General features: G+C 42.3%; 1 protein-coding gene across 1 annotated transcript in view; it reads right to left on the reverse strand.

The window, feature by feature from the left end:
* Positions 1-14,919: 14,919 nt before the first annotated feature.
* Positions 14,920-22,285, reverse strand: part of CPLX4 (complexin 4) — a 29,606-nt gene continuing 22,240 nt past the window's right edge. The window contains exon 3 of the mRNA XM_040420155.1: positions 14,920-15,147. Coding sequence (XP_040276089.1) covers positions 14,920-15,147 — 228 coding nt within the window. The remainder of the gene's footprint in view (positions 15,148-22,285) is intronic.

Raw genomic sequence — 22,285 nt, forward strand, 5'->3', positions numbered from 1 at the left:
AATAGGATCCAGATGAAAGCACAGAGCCCAGCAATGTCACTGCTCTCTCTCGCAGAACTGCAAAAAAACTGCAGAAAATGGCTGCTGGGGAGGTTCTTATATAGTAAGGGCTAGGCAACTCTCCTATTGGTTGCTATGGATGTTGCTAAGCTCTGACAAAGATTTTGCAGCCTTCTTATTGGCCCACAAGCAAGAAGGGAGGTTACTGATGAAAAAAAAAATCTAGAATATTCGCGATTACGAATATATAGCACTATATTTTACATCTTCGTGAATTCTCGAAGTGCCGATATTCGCGATAAAAATTTGCGATTAGAATATTCGCGATCAACACTAATGTTGTATAGCAAGTACAGCAAAATGCAGTGTGTGGGGGGAGGAGGGGCGACTTAAAGAACTGGGCCATATTCATTGGGGCTTGGGCCCCGGATCTTTTGAGACCCTAGCAACGCCCCTGCCCAGAGCTAAGCCAAGCTTGGCTGCCTCTAGCACTGCAAGAGTATCTTCTGTCTGGCAGTTTTTCTCCACACTGCGTTGCCCTGTGCAAGCTCTACAAGAGTAAAATAATCCGTGGGCAGGCAAACACAAACATAGGCATCACAGCTCTTTTGAATCACATGAAATGTCATCAGCCCATCCTGTGGGCAAACAAAGGTGGCAGTCAGCTACCGCAATAAAAGCTTGCTACATCTCCTGGTCCTCTTTGCAGTAGCCAGGTCTCATCCACAGGCAGTACAGTGTCCTTCACATTGACATCATCACTTTCTGCTTCTCCAGGTCAGACACCTCTTCCTCCTCCTTTGCTTGGTTGCGTGACCAGGAGACAACTCTACACGTCCAGCAATCCGCTGGTGGGCAAGCTTAATTTCCACCTGGTCAAGTTGCTGGTGGTGCAGTACCATTTATTAGAGTCTGTTGCCTTTAGGGAACTGATGGCGTGTGCTCAGCCTCACCAGCATTATTTCTCCCATAAAGCCATCCCTGTCTCGTACTCTCAGTTGGCGGAGAACCTGGGCCGACCTTGCAACTTTCACTGTGCAGCAACGTGCATGCCCTGGTGGACACCTGGAGCAGTTGTTACTGGCAGGGACAGAACGTCTTTCATGGACCACTGGGTCAATGTTTTTTGCAGCATAAGCGAAGTGGCACCCCAGTAACAAGGCCAGGTCCTTTTGACCCCCCCATGATTGTGTCTGCCTGGCTCCCAGACTAGGCACTTATTTGCCTCCTCCAGCTCCTCCTCCATGGACATGCACCAGTCCCCAACAGCAGCAGGGCACAGCGTCACTCCCTCTCCTTCCTATCACATGTGTCAACTGTTGCCACGCCGTTGTTGAGCTAATTGGCCTGGGCGAGAGTACTCACACAGGCGAACAATTGCTAAAGTACACCAAATAGCAAACATCCCTCTGACTGTCACCCCACAGACTTCAACTGGGCAAAGTGGTCAGTGACAATGGCTGCAACATCGTGGCTGCCCTGAACCTGTGGGAAATAACACATACTCGTTGCATGGCTCATGTCATTAACCTAATCAGGCAACACTGGCTTACGTATAGTGCTAGCAATGCCCAGGACACTGTCCTTGCATTTTTAGCTATTCTTACATGACGAGTAACGCTCTTCTGGACTTTCAGAAGTTGCAGGAACAGAACGGTTTGCTTCTATAGCCGATTAATCTGTGGCGTTCCACTCATCGGAATTTAACATTGCACATACTAGAGCATCTGTACAAGCAGCCAGAAAGCCGTGAATAATTTTGTCATGCGCCAGACCACTTCGAAGAGGCAACAAAGTTTGTCAGCAGGGAACTGCAGCATAAACAATCTCATTCTCGTCATATTTATCTTAGAACACAGATGCTGACACATCTTGCTGCCTGCTCTGTAGCTTTTGGGGACCAACAAGTAGAAACTGCCATGAAGGAGGAGGATGAGGAGCTGCCACTGGAAGAGGAGGAGGTGGAGGAGCAAGAGGATGATGATGGCACCGGCCCCAATCGTCTCAGTGAAGGGCTAAGCTAGAAAGAACTGTCTCTTCGGGCTCGCTGGCATGAATGGCGAGATGTATGCTCGCTTGCTTATGCACTGACAGGCGGGTGACACCCAAAGAGAGCAAGTTGTCCTCCGTCAGTGTCCAAAACATCATTTTTGTCAAAATGAACCAAGTCTGGATTCAGGAGGATTTTTACACTCCTCTGGCTGAGGTCAATGAATAGATATAGCCTTGCTAACAGTGCCCCATCTCGCCACTCTTGCTATCTGCCTGCCTGCTTACTATCATGTTCCGTACGTCTGCTGCTGTATCCATCATGCCACTGATGCCATCATGTCACCACCACCGCCTCAACTGCTACTCCTCGCTGCTAATCCCCTACTGCCACCACTATTAACACTACACATCTGCCACTACTACGACTATCGATGATATAATAGGAAACTCTCCACGATTGGTGTCGCTCTCGGATCTTTACAGAGCCATGTCCGGGAATTTCACGAGAGCGGTGCCATCCAAACTCTTCAGTAAATGGGAACATATAACAATGGATACTGAGATCGGTGACAAAATCCTGGATGGGTGGACAAAGGTTCGCCAATGCGTCATAAATGAGAGACGGCGAGATTCTTTCTTCAAAATGATGCATAACGCCATTTATGGTTTTAACCTTCCAGCCTCTCCCAAGTTCCCGGATCGCATCACCCATTGTCCTAAATGCAACAAACCAGCCATGGATTTTTGGCACGGCATGTGGTCATGCCCTCAGGTTTCGAAATTCTGGGAAAATCTGATAATGTATGTTAAAACGCACTGGTAAATTGCTCTCTCCTTTGAACCGCAGACATTGCTGATCCATTATATTCGTCTAGCGTCGAACCAAACCACATACTTGACAATTGTTCCTCTTTTTCTCCACTCAATATTGCTAGTAGCCAAGAGAGTCCTATTACACCAGTGGCTTTCCAGTTCCATTCCAGATATGTCTGCAGTGGTTTTGGAACTGGAATTCTTGTTGAGACATGATAGGATTGAGGCTGAAAGACAAAAGGAAGGCTCTGCTACCAATTTTTTTTTTTAAATTGAAGACTTTCCTCATTACACAATTTAGTCCCTCCGAAATATCGGAGTTAGTCAAGCCGTTCCAATACACCTCCTGGTATCTCACTTCCTCTCTAAAAGGCACCCTAGGTGCTCCCCAAGTGTAACTTTTCTCTCTCCACTTCCCTAACTTTTCCTCCCCCTCCCTTTTCTTCCAAATGTTTTTTCAACATTATGATATTGTGGTTTAGACATGTTACATGGAATTTATTAATCGTCAGTGATATTAGGACTTGGAGTCCTAATTGAAATAAGGTCGAAATGTCTGCTTTTATGTATGTAACATCTCTGTCTCTATCTACAATTGAATTGTTTTCAATAAAAAAAATAAAAAATAAAAATGAACGAAAAGAGATACGTTTTTCTAAAAAGTCCTAGGAGACTAGAGGGAGTTATATATCAATTTCCAGGGCAATTGGAGCCAACTTTTGGGTCCGAACCAAACTTATTCAAAAATTCAACGAACCAAATTTCGACAGGTACACTCATCTTTAATTTCAACCAAACCAGCGACACTGGTTTTGGAGTTTTTGCTACTCATCAGCACAGCGTAGGGATCTTATCGGCAGGATGAGATGCTTTTAAAGCAGGTCTTACACGACACGCATTCTCTTTGCAGACATTCTGGTGGTGCAGGGAGTCTTACAGGCAATGATCTTTAGTCAAAGCATGTGTATAAAATATGTGTAAAGGCTGTATTACACCAACAAATTATCTGGTCAGATGGCCATTTACACACACAGATCTTTTGTTCTACACACCAACTATTGGTCTGATTTGACAAAAATTGGCCATTAATCTGTTGATCTAATACAGTTCGAAGACTCCCAACATCACCTGGATCTCCACAAGCAGAATCCGTTCCTTACAGCCACAGATCCTATGAAACTGTATGAAACCTTGATGCTGTCCTGTACATGCTGGATGCAGCAGATTCTCTTTAAGAACCGTTCTCCACCATGACGAATACTTTTCATTCCCATCTTTGTCTGACACTATCATTATATTTAACGTTCATCTGATATAGGATTTAACCTTGGACTGACATTTCATGAAGATCTTGGCAATTTCTGTTTTGTAAGAATGCCATGCATTGACCTGTAGATGTTCTTCATCTATCCTGAATCTCAGGGTCAGAACATATGCAACGGGCGGCCTCCCCCCAGGGCCCTCTATATAAATCTCGTCCCAGGTGTAGGAATTCCGAGTGGTATAGTGCGGCCTAAAATGTCTCTTTATGTGTGTCACGGTGCTCATACCTGGATACAGCTGGACACCAGGCTTTGGCTCCGAAGCAATAAATAAATAGGGGGAATAATTGAGGGATAAAAGAATAACTTCAGTCCAAACCTTGAGATGAAGTTCAATGGCAGTTTTACCTTGAATAAACGTTTCTTCAAACAGTTTACAGGCTTTGTCTTGGTTCCAGCAGGCTTTGGCATGAAACTGGCAGACAAACTCCACTCTGCTATATCTGTTTCTCTCTGACTCTGCTGTACTGACAGGCTGGCTGTATAACTCAGCTTCCTCTGTATGCTGCACTTTCTCTCTGTAGTCTGACTCTAAGTTATGCCAGGGAACTTTCCTCTTGGCTCCTGAGGCTTCAAGCTTTGGCCTCCATGGCCAGCAGAGCTTAAGGTGCTCTGGCTGGCATGGGCACGTCCAGAAGAGAAGCTAGACTGGAACTAACTAGTCCCCACCCTTCCTGCAGGAAATAGGGCTTGCCCACTTCTCTCCAGATGGGGGGTTAGAATGGAATGGTAAGTTCTATTCTGTCTAAGATAGCTCTGCCGTGTTTGCTGCCATCTGCTGGTAAATCAGGCATATTACATGAACATAACAGTTGCATAAAGATATTAGGAAAGCATATTGTGGAGGACCTGGAATAAATACACAAGATGACATGAGGCTAGAGCAATAAAGACAGTAGCAGGGTGCAGAAGTGGTAACACCACTCTGGGGTGTTACACATACAGGAGGAATGCAGAACAATCTGAATTGAGGATTTGACATGAATAGCATTTGTGTATTCACTCGTTATCCTTCATCCATGATAAGTGACCTTTACTATCGTGTCCTCTGATTATTATTATCCATCCTGTTGTATTAACCCTGACATTAGATATAAGTAATGGACATGAACATGTGGAGTCACTGTGGGTAGAAATACATGGAGGCAAAAACAATAATAAATTATGAATAGGAGTTTATTATAAACCACCTAATATACCAGAATCCACAGAAAATCTACTACTAAACGAGATAGACGATGCGGCAAATCATAATTAGGTCGTTATTATGGGGAACTTCAACTACCCAGATATGGACTGGGAAACTGAAACCTGTACATCTCATAAAGGAAACAGGTTCTTGGCAATAACCAAAGACCATCACCTTTCCCAACTGGTTCAGGACCCGACTAGAGGGACGGCCATACTAGAGTTAGTATTAACTAATAGACCTGATAGAGCAAGAAATGTGCAGGTTGGGGGACACCTGGGAAATAGTGACCATAAAGTAATAACTTTCCAATTATCATTCAAAAGAGGGTTTCTTCAAGGAGGAACAAAAATACCAAACTTCAAAAAAGCTAAATTTAGCCAACTAAGAGAGGCCATAGGCCTAACTAACTGGGACAAAGTCCTCAAAAATAAAAACACTGCCACAAAATGGGATATTTTTAAAAGCATCCTAAAATCTAATTGTGAGAGGTACATACCTTATGGGAATAAAGGGTTAAGGAACAAGAAGAAACCAATGTGGATAAATAGAACTGGAAGGCAATAAATGACAAAAAGAAAGCATTTAAATCACTAAAACAGGAGGGTAGTGAGGAAGCACTGAAAAACTATAAGGAAAAAAATGTTATATGTAAAAAACAAATAAAAGCCGCCAAACTAGAGACCGAGAGATTAATTGCCAAAGGGAGTAAAACTAACCCTAAAATGTTCTTCAATTATATAAATGGTAAAAAGTATAAATCTGAAGGTGTCGGCCCTCTACAGAGTGATGAGAGGGGAGTTGCAGAGAGCGATCAGGAGAAAGCAAAGCTATAAAATATTTTTTTCTCCACTGTATTCACTGAAGAAAATAAACTGTCAGATGAAATGCAGAATATAAAAGTAAATTCCCCATTAAAAGTGCCCTGTCTGACCCAGGAAGAAGTACAGCAGTGTCTTAAAAAGATTAAAATAAACAAATCGCCAGGACCAGATGGCATACACCCCCGTATCCTAAGAGAATTAAGTAATGTCATAGCCAGACCCTTATTTCTGATATTTAAGGACTCTATACTAATAGGGAGTGTTCCACAGGATTGACGCAAAGCAAATGTGGTGCCAATATTAAAAAAGCATCCAGAAACAGAACTCGGAAACTATAAACCGGTAAGTTTAATATCTGTTGTGGGTAAACAGTTTGAAGGTTTGAAGAGATGCTATCTTGGAGCATCTCAATGAAAATAAGCAAATAATGGCATATCGGCATGGCTTCATGAGGGATCGGTCATGTCAAACTAATTTAATCAGTTTCTATGAGGAGGTAAGTTCTAGACTTGACAGTGGTGAATCAATGGATGTTGTATATCTGGACTTCTCCAAAGCATTTGACACTGCACCGCATAAAAGGTTAGTATATAAAATGAGAATGCTTAGACTGGGAGAAAATGTCTGTATGAGGGTAAGTAACTGGCTCAGTGATAGAAAACAGAGGGTGGTTATTAATGGTACACACTCAGATTGGGTCACTGTCACTAGTGGAGTACCTCAGGGGTCAGTACTGGGCCCTATCCTCTTCAATATATTTATTATTGATCTTGTAGAAGGCTTGCACAGTAAAATATAAATTTTTGCAGATGACACTAAACTGTGTAAAGTAATTTACACTGAAGAGGACAGTATACGGTATATATATGACAGAGGACAGTATACTGCTACAGATGGATATGGATAGATTAGAGGCTTGGGCAGAGAAGTGGCAGATGAGGTTTAACACTGACAAATGTAAGGTTATGCACATGGGAAGGAATAATGCAAGTCACCCGTACATACTAAAAGGTAAAACACTGGGAAACACTGACATGGAAAAGGACCTAGGAATTTTAGTGAACAGCAAACTAAGCTGTAAAAACCAGTGTCAGGCAGCTGCTGCCAATACCAATAAGATAATGGGTTGCATCAAAAGGGGCATAGATGCCCGTGATGAGAACATATTCCTACCACTTTACAAATCACTGGTCAGACCACACAAGGAGTACTGTGTACAGTTCTGGGATCCTGTGAACAAGGCAGACATAGCAGAGCTGGAGAGGGTTCAGAGGAGGGCAACTAAAGTAATAACTGGAATGGGTGGACTACAGTACCCTGAAAGATTATCAACATTAGGGTTATTCACTTTAGAAAAAAGACGACTGAGGGGAGATCTAATTACTATGTATAAATATATCAGGGTCAGTACAGAGATCTCTCCCATCATCTATTTATCCCCAGGACTGTGACTGTGACGAGGGGACATCCTCTGCGTCTGGAGGAAAGAAGGTTTGTACACAAACATAGTAGAGGATTCTTTACAGTAAGAGCAGTGAGACTATGGAGCTCTCTGCCTGAGGAGGTGGTGATGGTGAGTACAATAAAGGAATTCAGGAGGGGCCTGGATGTATTTCTGGAGTGTAATAATATTACAGGCTATAGCTACTAGAGATGGGTCATTGATCCAGGGAGTTATTCTGATTGCCTGAATGGAGTCGGGAAGGAAAATTGGCTTCTACCTCACAGTTTTTTTTTTGCCTTCCTCTGGATCAACTTGCAGGATAACAGGCCGAACTGGATGGACAAATGTCTTTTTTCTGCCTTATATACTATGTTATATACTATGTTATTGACCCTGATCATTAAACAAGTGGTGTCTTAGCAATAAATGGAAGAAATGTCATCAAATTCCAAATGATCTACAATTTCCTAAGGCATGCAGAGCACAGAAAACTTGGAACCTTCTTGAATCAACAGATTTAAGCCTATATTAAGTGAATACAAAAACCTATCTTCAGATCAAAGGTCTTCATAAAGGACATGGATGATTGGAAATCGATTGTATTCATTAAAAATCAACTCTGCGTATTCTTGTGAAAAGAAATATAGGCTGAAGCATTTCCACATTTCCCTGCATATGATGTCCAGAAAACAACTTTTTAATGGTCTGGTCTGATGTCAGTATTTATTTAGTGGTTGTAGTCTGGGGCAGCATTAACAAATCTTCCTAACCCCTCAGAACATCTATTTTAAACTCTTCCCATTTTTTATTATAAATCATAGGTGTGAAATGTAAAGAATTCCTCACCTGAAAAATCTGCTTCACTGCTGCAAATCATTCTTCCTATAGGGGTTTTACCTTAATAATCAACTATAAGTTCTTCCTTAACCCTCTGCTCTCTTTCACTAAGTGTAGAAATGAGGGATAGTCATTCCATTTTGCCATATGTCCCACTTTTCCTGCCAAATATATCTGGAACTGCAAGACCTCCTTTTTCCATCAGAAGCGCCAAGTACTTTTGCTTTAGTATCACTCACGGTTCCACGTGAGCTCGTCCACCAAAGGTGCAATTTGCCAGGACTTCCCGATCCAGGTTGGAGCATTACCAAGATAATAAATTATCCGGATTAGTAAAATCATTTTAAGCAAAGAAATTCTATCAGCCATTGTAAAGGGCATTTTGCTCCATATCTTTATTTTGCACGTGGTCCTATCCGGTGGTGAGTATATATTTAGAGGATCTGGTCTGGCGTCAGGATTTATTTAGAGGTCTGGTGTGGGATCTGTATTTGTTTTAACGTTTTTTTTTATATATGGTCTGTATTTTATAGGGGTTCTTGTATGGGGTCTGTATTTATTTAGAGATCTGATCTAGGGTTAGCATTTATTTAGAGGTTTGGTCTGGGGTCAGCATTTATTTAGAGATCTGGACGGGGTCAGCATTTATTTAGAGATCTGGTCTGGGGTCAGCATATATTTAGAGGTTCTGGTCTGGATAACCATTTATTTAGAGGTCTGGGGTCAACATTTATTGAGAAGTGTGGCCTGGGTCAGCATATATTTAGAGGTTTTGGCCTGGATCACCATTTATTTAGAAGTCTGGGGTCAGCATTTATTTAGAGGTCTGGTCTGGGGTCAGCATTTTTTTTGGAGGTCTGTTCTGGGGTCAGCATTTATTTAGAGATGTGGATGGGGTCAGCATTTATTTAGAGGTCTGGCCTGAGATCAGCATATATTTAGAGGTTCTGGTCTGGATAACCATTTATTTAGAGGTCTGGTCTGGGGTCAACATTTATTGAGAAGTCTGGCCTGGGTCAGCATATATTTAGAGGTTCTCGCCTGGATCACCATTTATTTAGAGGTCTGTGGTCAGCATTTATTTAGAGGTCTGGTCTGGGGTCAGCATTTTTTTTAGAGGTCTATTCTTGGGTCAGCATTTATTTAGTGGTTTTGGTCTGGATCACCATTTATTTAGCGGTTTGGTCTGGGGTCTGAATTTATTTAGAAATCTGGTGTCTAATATTTAGTTAGTGGTCTGGTCTGATGTCAGTATTTATTTAGTGGTTGTAGTCTGGGGCAGAATTTATTTAGAGATCTGGTCTTGGGTCTCTATTTATTTACAGATCTGGTCTGGGTTCAGTATTTATTTAAAAATGTGGTCTTGGGTCTGTATTTGTTTAGAGGTTCTGGTCTTGGGTCTGTATTTATTTAGAGGTTCTGGTCTGGGTTCAGTATTGATTTAGAGGTTCTGGTCTTGGTTCAGTATTTATTTAGAGGTTCTGGTCTGGGTTCAGTATTTATTTAGAGATCTGGTCTTGGGTCTCTATTTATTTACAGATCTGGTCTGGGTTCAGTATTTATTTAAAAATGAAGTCTTGGGTCTGTATTTGTTTAGAGGTTCTGGTCTGGGTTCAGTATTGATTTAGAGGTTCTGGTCTGGGTTCAGTATTTATTTAGAGGTTCTGGTCTGGGTTCAGTATTTATTTAGAGGTTCTGGTCTGGGTTCAGTATTTATTTAGAAATCTGGTCTTGGGTCTGTATTTGTTTAGAGCTTCTGGTCTGGGGTTTGTATTTTTAAAGAGTTTGATCTGACAACTGTGCCTGTTTAGACATGTTCGTCTCTATTTGCCTGGGAGGCAGGGTTGCCAACCGTCCAGAAATTTCTGGACAATCCATAAAAATAGGCCACGTTTTTCCTGTGTCTGCGAAAAAAATAGATGTGTCCGCAATTTTTTTTGAGGCTGGTGGTACTTATTTTGGTGGTGATTATCATAATTTTTCAGCTCACAGTAAATGATGGTAGTGAGTTATTATCAGTATATTGACTATAGACTTGTATTACTTATAATCTCTATCATTCATTAGTGTTTTCCAATTTGTCCGTAAAAAAGGTTGGCTGTCCATGATTTTTGGATAAATTGTCCAGTAAAAAGAAAAATTCTGGTTGGCAACCCTGCTTGGGAGGTCTGGTGTCTATATTCATTGTGGGTATAATGAAGGGGATCATATGCATTACTTATGACTGAAATGACTTAGGTTGTGGGACGTGTCCTATATAAATAAGCGGAGCATCCGTTATAAAAAAAAAAATTCACATGCCGCTTAAAATGTCTCAGATGTCACATGTTGGCAAGAAATATATAACCGAAAAATTGTCAAACCTGGAATGATGCAATGTTTACCTTTCTAATTCAAAGAGGACATTAGGCATTCCAAAATCCAGTGTTTGCATATGGCCTGACACTAATCACTCACCTTGTGTGTGGTTACAATAAGGGTTAATTGTAAGTTTCTTCACTGCTCACCCTAGGTCGGCTCCTGTCAATGGCATTTCATTAAGGTGAATGGGTTACGATTGTAACATGCAAATACTGTATGTAGTTGTACTCGTTAGACGCATCACTTAATATGAAAGGGATTAATGGGGTTTAGTTGTTAATCACTTTCAGCTAATCCCCCAGACACCTATTAAACAAGCCTGTTCTACCTCTTTACTATTGTTACTAAGCAACACCTGTATATCAGGTCTGCTTAACAACGTGATTGACGTACGTGCCTAAATGTGATCCGACACCACAACCGCTTTTCCCATCTGCAGGAATTAGGTAAACCACTCCCTAAAGGAAAGGTGCAGGGAAAGTACAGAATAAGGCCCTCTGCACACGAACCCGTGCTTCCCGTTGCCGTATTGCAGACCGCATTTGGGACGGGTGCCGTTCCGTGGGCATTCCGCATCACGGATGCGGACCCATTCACTTGAATTGGTCCGCAAATCCGGAGATGTGGAATGGTACGGAACGGAAGCACGGAACGGAACCCTATGGAAGCACTACGGAGTGCTCCCGTGGGGTTTCGTCCCGTACTTCCGTGCCGCAAAAAGATAGAACATGTCCTATCTTTTTGCGGAACGGCCGGATCGCGGACCCATTTAAGTGAATGGGTCCGCGATCCGCTGCGGCTGCCCCACGGACTGTGTTCGTGCATTGCGGCCCGCATTTTGCGGGCCGCAGCATGACCACGGGGTGCACACGTTCGTGTGCAGGGGACCTAAGGGTCTCATTTTTATTTTTTTCAGAAACAGAGCCACTTTTGTCCGTGACTGTGTCTGGTATTGCAGCTCAGTTCCGTTCACTAGACTGCAATACCAGACACATCCTGAGGACAAGAACGGCGCTGTTTCCAGAAACAAAATATGTCCTAGCCCCAGTTACTCAGGATGAAAAGTTAGTAAAACAGAAAATCACATAAGCTTTCTTTTTCTCTATGCAATTTGTGGGTCAGTTTCCATAATTCTGTATTTTGCGGTGGAAAAAAAATCCTCTGTGGATTTGTTGCAGATTTTGCTTATGCATTTTAAAGGGTGAAATCTGAGCTGAAAATCCAAAACATACAAATTGACAATTTATCAGACGGATTAAAAATCTGCACCAAAGGACGATTACCGCTGCAGATTTTTTTTTTTCCTTCTTGTAAAATCATATCCACTTTTTGCTGCTACTGTAGATGCAGTGGATTTCCCCTTTAAGATTCTGCAGCAGAAAATTCACAGAATCTCTGTCCATGACCTTAAAGCGGTTGTGCAGAGGAAGGATTTTTTTATTTATTTCTTTTTTTAAAAGGGTCATAATGGATTAAAAAATAAATAAATAAATAAACATTGCTCACCTCACTACTCCCCGGCTGCTCTCTTGTTCCTATTCCCGGTTCAACATACAGGAAATGGCTGCTCAGCCAATCACTGACTGAGGCAGGTCACCAGTGATTGGCTGAGTGGACATTTCTTGCCATTTCCTGTTTGTTGATGCAGAGCCAGGAAGTAGAGAGAGGCAGGGACTGGAGAGCAGCGCCGAAACGGCAGGGGTGGGGGATTGGAGAGCAATGCTTTTTTATTTTTTATTTGTAACCCACTCTGGCTATGTAAAAAAAATTATCTCCTTAAAGAATGCTTCTTTTGTCATTTTTATTTTTAAAAAAATCACAGCTGGGTTGGTCCTATCTTGAATGCAACTCTGCACAGTACCTTCTAATGGATCCCTCCCGCATCTAGTGTGCTGCCATATAGCATACACAGACAAATACCCCTACCATGCTTTGACTTATTACAAGTGCCACACAGTGCCATATGTTGGCCAAATAACACTTTTATACACAAGCCTAAATAACAATGCTATACTCTGCCCCTTTGTACAGTGCCATAGAATATCAAAATACCGCCATATAGTGCTCAGATAATACCAATATATCAAATAACAGCTCTGTGTGCTATTTCATTGCAGTAGGATGCAACTAATATTTAGATTTGTGGTGGTCACAAGCATTCCTGAAGTGCCCCTCAGTCGGCCACAGGGGCCCCTTTTGTGCTGTGCACTCCTGCCCGACTGCCAAGGGCTTTTAATCGGAGTGTGATATAGCTGGATTCTACATTGCCCTGAAAAAATGTGCACAAAGAGCTTCTTTTTTTCATATAGTAAGTTTATAGCAGTGATGCAGTTTACATTTATTCATGTTTCTAGTGTTTGCATGTGTCTTCGTCATAGCAGTGTGCAGTTACTTGTCGTCCTTGTTTCCGTTTACATTGCAGCCATGGTAGCGTGCCCCTAAAACCTTTTTTATCATATTCTTTAGGTACTGGTCTAACTATGCATTGCTATTGGAAACAGTCAACAAGCTTGCAGTCAGACACACCCCTTACCGCTTAGGGAGAGTTCACATCACCATTATTTTTCTGTTCTTCTGATTCATCAGAAGAACAGAAAAATAAAGAAAAAAAATGGATCCTATAAATAAAACGGATCCTGTGCATCAGTTATGGTCATTTGGCATCCGTTTGAGCCATTTCTGTCTGAGATCAGTTTTTTAAGGCTACTTTCACACGTTTCTATTTTCCGGTATTGAGATCCATCATAGGATCGCAATTCCCGGAGAAAAACTCTTCCGTTTTGTCCCCATTCATTATCAATGGGGACAAAATTGAACTGAACAGAACAGAATGCTCCAAAAAGCATTCCGTTCGGTTGCGTTCCTATATCGGAAAGCAAACTGCAGCAAGCATCTGTCATGGCTATGTTAAAGATAATACAACCGGATCCGTTCATAACAGATGCAGATGGTTGTATTATCAGTAGTGCAAGCGTTTGTGCTGATCCGTGACAGATCCAGCAAAAACGCTAGTGCGAAAGAGCCTAAGACGGATCTCAGATGGAAATGGCTGAAACGGATGCCGAATGTGCATGACTGATGCACAGGATCCGTTTTTTTCTGACGGATCAGAAGGATTGAAAAATAACGGTGATGTGAACTCAGCCTAAACTGAGTTTCTATTATGCAGCGGGGAGTTAGTCGTTCCAATATTTTGATGACTGCACAGTATAGAGCTTGGTGTAAAAATGTCACTTAAAATACTAATAATTACCAGCGCAGGCATTGAACAAGCAGGAGGTATCGGGAGACTCAAGCTGCAGAATTGTTAATGCAGCTGTCATTGGAACGATTATTAAAATACATAAATCAGGATCGGGAGATTTCTCAATGACTGATTGCTGTGATCACTAGAACAAAGTGCGAAAAGAGATAGGAAAGTATCATGCCTCTTTGTCTCTTTTCAGGAAGCAACATGGCCTGCACATTATAGTCAACGACCTACCATACAGCATCCAAAACAGGTCAATTTGGTTCAAGTAGTCGGAGCTCCACCGATTGGAAACTGATGGCATAGGCAAATCATACAGTATATCTTCAATGTCTTAGGTAAAGTCTTGTTCGGGGCATATAGATGTATTAAAGGGGAGCTACCTCTTTTAGTCAGAGTAGAGTGACCAATATAAAGAGCAGCCCTCCTTCTGGAGGACTCAACATGTTCTTCAATTACCCAGATGGCCCATTAAATCCAGTAGGTGCCATGTAACCGGCTATTTCTATGGTTCAGGAAGTGTGGACTTCCTGACGTTTTCCCTCTGGTGAGAACAGGAGTTTTGTCCCTGGGACTCCTACGGTTAGCTTATATTCCTTTAAATAAAACTAAGTAAAGTCATTAAAGGGGTTGGACAGAATTATAAAAAAAACATGACTACTTTAATCCAGAAACAGCACCACGGATAATGCAGCTCAGCTCCATGATTGGGGTTGAGGAAGAAGCCAGCCATGTTTTTCTAACCTTGGACAACCCCTCGAGAAAACATTATCATCAGACAGCTTAATTCTGCACAACAATTCCCACATAGTCCTGATAGAAGAATTGTCAGCACCAGATTTTCCATCCAGTGACACCATATTGTACGCTGTATGTTCTTTCCTCTGCTACATCACAGAGCACTTCTCTTCAGCCGCTTGCTTCATTTCTGTGAACGTTGCTGTTGCCTTTTCCTTAAGTGTGTCCACATCCATGTTCTGAATATTTTGGATATGACCAAAGATTGAGCTTTTCTCTTCCTCCTCATCTTCGTCTTCAGCCACCATTTTCTGGAGGTCTTCTGGTAGATCTATGTCATCTCCGGCCATCTGTATTTGATTATCATCCTTTTCGCTCTAGGAGAATTAATATATACATGGTCAGGGAACTCCTAGACCGATCAGCTGTGGTTGAATTGATGGGTGGACAGATTTCTTTTTTCACCCTTACAAACTATGGGGCACATTTATTAAGGCTCTGTACTGGTGGTGGATCCACCAAAGTTATGTAGAGGCACCGTCCTCTACAGTATCTCACAAAAGTTTGTACACCCCTCACATTTTTGTAAATATTTTATAATTTTTTTTTATGGGACAAAACTGAAGATATGACACTTTGACACAATGTAAAGAAGTCAGTGTACAGCTTGTATCTGTTGAGGAGACTGAGGTCCTTTGGAGTGCAGGGGACACTCCTAAAGACCTCCTTTGACTCAGTGGTGGCATCAGCCATATTCTATGGTGTAGTTTGTTGGGGGAGCAGCTTATCTGTGGCTGAGAGACAGAAACTAGATAAGCTTATTAACCACTTCACATCTGGGCCATTTTCCCCTTCCTGACCAGGCCTAATTTAGCAAATCTGACATATCTCACTTTATGTGGTAATAACTTTGGAACACTTTTACTTATCCAAGCCATTCAGAGACTGTTTTCTCGCGACACATTGTGCTTCATGCTAGTCATAAATATGAGTCAATATATTTCACCTTTATTTATAAAAAATCCCAAATTTACCAAAAATGTTGAAAAAAAACTTCAATTTTCAAATTTCAATTTCTCTGATTTTAAAACAGAAAGTGATGACTCATAAAATATTTATTACTTAACATTCCCTGTATGTCTACTTTATGTTGGCATCATTTTGGAAATGCCATTTTATTCTTTTAGGACGTTACAAGGCTTAGAACTTTAGAAGCAATTCTTAAAATCTTTAAGAAAATTGCCAAAACCCACTTTTTAAGGATCAGTTCAGGTCTGAAGTCACTTTGTGGGGCCTACATAGTGGATACCCCCATAAATGACCCCATTGTAGAAACTACACCCCTCAAGTTACTTAAAACCGATTTTGCAAACTTTGTTAACCCTTTAGGCGTTCCACAAGAATTAAAGGAATATGGAGATCAAATTTTAAAATTTCACTTTTTGGGCAGATTTTCCATTTTAACCGCCTCCGGACCGCCTAACGCAGGATCGCGTTCCGGAGGCGGCAGCTGCAGGCAGAGTAACGCATATACGCGTCATCTCGCGAGACGCGAGATTTCCTGTGAACGCGCGCATTCACAGGATCGGAAGGTAAGTGAGTGGATCTCCAGCCTGCCAGCGGCGATCGTTCGCTGGCAGGCTGGAGATGCGATTTTTTTAACCCTTAACAGGTATATTAGACGCTGTTTTGATAACAGCGTCTAATATACCTGCTACCTGGTCCTCTGGTGGTCCCCTTTGCTTTGATCGACCACCAGAGGACACAGGCAGCTCAGTAATAAGTAGCACCAAACACCACTACACTACACCCCCCCCTGTCACTTATTAACCCCTTATTAACCCCTGATCACCCCATATAGACTCCCTGATCACCCCCGTGTCATTGATCACCCCCCTGTCATTGATCACCCCCCTGTAAGGCTCCATTCAGACGTCCGTATGCATTTTACGGATCCACGGATACATGGATCGGATCCGCAAAACACATACGGACGTCTGAATGGAGCCTTACAGGGGGGTGATCAATGACAGGGGGGTGATCACCCCATATAGACTCCCTGATCACCCCCCTGTCATTGATCACCCCCCTGTCATTGATCACCCCCCTGTAAGGCTCCATTCAGACGTCCGTATGTTTTTTACGGATCCACGGATACATGGATCGGATCCGCAAAACACATACAGACGTCTGAATGGAGCCTTACAGGGGGGTGATCACCCCATATAGACTCCCTGATCACCCCCCTGTCATTGATCACCCCCCTGTAAGGCTCCATTCAGACGTCCGTATGTTTTTTTACGGATACATGGATCGGATCCGCAAAACACATACGGATGTCTGAATGGAGCCTTACAGGGGGGTGATCAATGACAGGGGGGTGATCACCCCATATAGACTCCCTGATCACCCCCCTGTCATTGATCACCCCCCTGTCATTGATCACCCCCCTGTAAGGCTCCATTCAGACGTCCGTATGTTTTTTACGGATCCACGGATACATGGATCGGATCCGCAAAACACATACAGACGTCTGAATGGAGCCTTACAGGGGGGTGATCACCCCATATAGACTCCCTGATCACCCCCCTGTCATTGATCACCCCCCTGTAAGGCTCCATTCAGACGTCCGTATGTTTTTTTACGGATACATGGATCGGATCCGCAAAACACATACGGATGTCTGAATGGAGCCTTACAGGGGGGTGATCTATGACAGGGGGTGATCACCCCATATAGACTCCTTGATCACCCCCCTGTCATTGATCAACCCCCTGTAAGGCTCCATTCAGACGTCCGTATGTTTTTTACGGATCCACGGATACATGGATCGGATCCGCAAAACACATACGGACGTCTGAATGGAGCCTTACAGAAGGGTGATCACCCCATATAGACTCCCTGATCACCCCCCTGTCATTGATCACCCCCCTGTAAGGCTCCATTCAGACGTCCGTATGTTTTTTACGGATCCACGGATACATGGATCGGATCCGCAAAACACATACGGACGTCTGAATGGAGCCTTACAGGGGGGTGATCACCCCATATAGACTCCCTGCTCACCCCCCTGTCATTGATCACCCCCCTGTAAGGCTCCATTCAGACGTCCGTATGTTTTTTACGGATCCACGGATACATGGATCGGATCCGCAAAACACATACGGACGTCTGAATGGAGCATTACAGGGGGGTGATCAATGACAGGGGGGTGATCACCCCATATAGACTCCCTGATCACCCCCCTGTCATTGATCACCCACCTGTAAGGCTCCATTCAGACGTCCGTATGTTTTTTACGGACCCACGGATACATGGATCGGATCCGCAAAACACATACGGACGTCTGAATGGAGCCTTACAGGGGGGTGATCAATGACAGGGGGGTGATCACCCCATATAGACTCCCTGATCACCCCCCTGTCATTGATCACCCCCCTGTAAGGCTCCATTCAGACGTCCGTATGTGTTTTGCGGATCCGTGGATCCGCAAAACACGGACACCGTGGATCCGCAAAACACATACGGACGTCTGAATGGAGCCTTACAGGGAAGTGATCAATGACAGGGGGGTGATAACCCCATATACACTCCCTGATCACCCCCCTGTCATTGATCACCCCCCTGTAAGGCTCCATTCAGACATTTTTTTGGCCCAAGTTAGCGGAAATTGTTTTTTTTTTTTCTTACAAAGTCTCATATTCCACTAACTTGTGTCAAAAAATAAAATCTCACATGAACTCACCATACCCCTCACGGAATCCAAATGCGTCAAATTTTTTTGACATTTATATTCCAGACTTCTTCTCACGCTTTAGGGCCCCTAAAATGCCAGGGCAGTATAAATACCCCACATGTGACCCCATTTCAGAAAGAAGACACCCCAAGGTATTCCGTGAGGGGCATATTGAGTCCATGAAAGATTGAAATTTTTGTCCCAAGTTAGCGGAAAGGGAGACTTTGTGATAAAAAACAAAAAGAAATCAATTTCTGCTAACTTGTGCCAAAAAAAAAATATTTCCATAAACTCGCCATGCCCCTAATTGAATACCCTGGGGTGTCTTCTTTCCAAAATGGGGTCACATGTGGGGTATTTATACTGCCCTGGCATTTTAGGGGCCCTAAAGCGTGAGAAGAAGTCTGGGATCCAAATGTCTAAAAATGCCCTCATAAAAGGAATTTGGGCCTCTTTGCGCATCTAGGCTGCAAAAAAGTGTCACACATGTGGTATCTCCGTACTCAGGAGAAGTTGGGCAATGTGTTTTGGGGTGTCATTTTACATATACCCATGCTGGGTGAGATAAATATCTTGGTCAAATGCCAACTTTGTATAAAAAAAATTGGAAAAGTTGTCTTTTGCCGAGATATTTCTCTCACCCAGCATGGGTATATGTAAAAAGACACCCCAAAACACATTGCCCTACTTCTCCTGAGTACGGCGATACCACATGTGTGACACTTTTTTGCAGCCTAGGTGGACAAAGGGGCCCACATTCCAAAGAGCACCTTTCGGATTTCACAGGGCATTTTTTACAGATTTTGATTTCAAACTACTTCTCATGCATTAGGGCCCCTAAAATGCCAGGGCAGTATAACTACCCCACAAGTGACCCCATTTTGGAAAGAAGACACCCCAAGGTATTCCGTGAGGGGCATGGCGAGTTCCTAGAATTTTTTATTTTTTGTCACAAGTTAGCGGAAAATGATGATTTTTTTTCTTACAAAGTCTCATATTCCACTAACTTGTGACAAAAAATAAAAACTTCCATGAACTCACTATGCCCATCACGAAATACCTTGGGGTGTCTTCTTTCCAAAATGGGGTCACTTGTGGGGTAGTTATACTGCCCTGGCATTCTAGGGGCCCTAATGTGTGGTAAGTAGTTTGAAATCAAAATGTGTAAAAAATGACCTGTGAAAAATTAAAGGTGCTCTTTGGAATGTGGGCCCCTTTGCCCACCTAGGCTGCAAAAAAGTGTCACACATCTGGTATCGCCGTACTCAGGAGAAGTTGGGCAATGTGTTTTGGGGTGTCATTTTACATATACCCATGCTGGGTGAGAGAAATATCTCGGTCAAATGCCAACTTTGTATAAAAAAATGGGAAAAGTTGTCTTTTGCCGAGATATTTATCTCACCCAGCATGGGTATATGTAAAATGACACCCCAAAACACATTTCCCAACTTCTCCTGAGTACGGCGATACCAGATGTGTGACACTTTTTTGCAGCCTAGGTGGGCAAAGGGGCCCACATTCCAAAGAGCACCTTTAGGATTTCACAGGTCATTTTTTACACATTTTGATTTCAAACTACTTACCACACATTAGGACCCCTAGAATGCCAGGGCAGTATAACTACCCCACATGTGACCCCATTTTAGAAAGAAGACACCCCAAGGTATTTCGTGATGGGCATAGTGAGTTCATGGAAGTTTTTATTTTTTGTCACAAGTTAGTGGAATATGAGACTTTGTAAGAAAAAAAAAATCATAATTTTCCGCTAACTTGTGACAAAAAATTAAAAGTTCTATGAACTCACTATGCCCATCAGCGAATACCTTAGGATGTCTACTTTCCGAAATGGGGTCATTTGTGGGGTGTTTGTACTGTCTGGCCATTGTAGAACCTCAGGAAACATGACAGGTGCTCAGAAAGTCAGAGCTGCTTCAAAAAGCGGAAATTCACATTTTTGTACCATAGTTTGTAAACGCTATAACTTTTACCCAAACCATTTTTTTTTTACCCAAACATTTTTTTTTTTTATCAAAGACATGTAGAACAATAAATTTAGAGAAAAAATTTATATATGGATGTGTTTTTAAAAAAAAAAAATTACAACTGAAAGTGAAAAATGTCATTTTTTTGCAAAAAAAATCGTTAAATTTCGATTAATAACAAAAAAAGTTAAAATGTCAGCAGCAATGAAATACCACCAAATGAAAGCTCTATTATTGAGAAGAAAAGGAGGTAAACATGGAAACATAGAAACATAGAATGTGTCGGCAGATAAGAACCATTTGGCCCATCTAGTCTGCCAAATATATCTGAATCCTATGAATAGTCCCTGGCCCTATCTTATATGAAGGATAGCCTTATGCCTATCCCATGCATGCTTAAACCCCTTCACTGTATTTGCAGCTACCACTTCTGCAGGAAGGCTATTCCATGCATCCACTACTCTCTCAGTAAAGTAATACTTCCTTATATTACTTTTAAACCTTTGCCCCTCTAATTTAAAACTGTGTCCTCTTGTGGTAGTTTTTCTTCTTTTAAATATGCTCTCCTCCTTTACCGAGTTGATTCCCTTTATGTATTTAAAAGTTTCTATCATATCCCCTCTGTCTCTTCTTTCTTCCAAGCTATACATGTTAAGGTCCTTTAACCTTTCCTGGTAAGTTTTATCCTGCAATCCATGTACTAGTTTAGTAGCTCTTCTCTGAACTCTCTCTAGAGTATCTATATCCTTCTGGAGATATGGCCTCCAGTACTGCGCACAATACTCCAAGTGAGGTCTCACCAGTGTTCTGTACAGCGGCATAAGCACTTCACTCTTTCTACTGCTTATACCTCTCCCTATACATCCAAGCATTCTGCTGGCATTTCGTGCTGCTCTATTACATTGTCTTCCCACCTTTAAGTCTTCTGAAATAATTACTCCTAAATCCCTTTCCTCAGATACTGAGGTCAGGACTGTGTCAAATATTCTATATTCTGCCCTTGGGTTTTTACGCCCCAGGTGCATTATCTTGCACTTATCCACATTAAATTTCAGTTGCCAGAGTTCTGACCATTCTTCTAGTTTTCCTAAATCCTTTTCCATTTGGCGTTTCCCTCCAGGAACATCAACCCTGTTACATATCTTTGTGTCATCAGCAAAAAGACAAACCTTACCATCGAGGCCTTTTGCAATATCACTTATGAAGATATTAAACAAAATTGGTCCCAGTACAGATCCCTGTGGAACCCCACTGGTAACATGACCTTGTTTTGAATGTTCTCCATTGACTACAACCCTCTGCTGTCTGTCACTCAGCCACTGCCTAATCCACTCAACAATATGGGAGTCCATGCTCAATGACTGCAGTTTATTGATAAGTCTTCTATGTGGGACAGTGTCAAAAGCCTTACTAAAATCTAGATATGCGATGTCTACTGCACCTCCACCGTCTATTATTTTAGTCACCCAGTCAAAAAAATCTATAAGATTTGTTTGACATGATCTCCCTGAAGTAAACCCATGTTGTTTTTCATCTTGCAATCCATGGGATTTTAGATGTTCCACAATCCTATCCTTTAATAGGGTTTCCATTAATTTGCCTACTATTGATGTCAGACTCACTGGTCTATAGTTGCTCGATTCCTCCCTACTACCTTTCTTGTGAATGGGCACGACATTTGCCAATTTCCAATCTTCCGGGACGACTCCTGTTACTAATGATTGGTTAAATAAATCTGTTAGCGGTTTTGCCAGCTCACCACTAAGCTCTTTTAATAATTTTGGGTGTATCTCATCA

Source organism: Bufo bufo, chromosome 2 (genome assembly GCF_905171765.1).
Source record: "Bufo bufo chromosome 2, aBufBuf1.1, whole genome shotgun sequence".
In the NCBI taxonomy this organism is placed as follows: domain Eukaryota; kingdom Metazoa; phylum Chordata; class Amphibia; order Anura; family Bufonidae; genus Bufo; species Bufo bufo.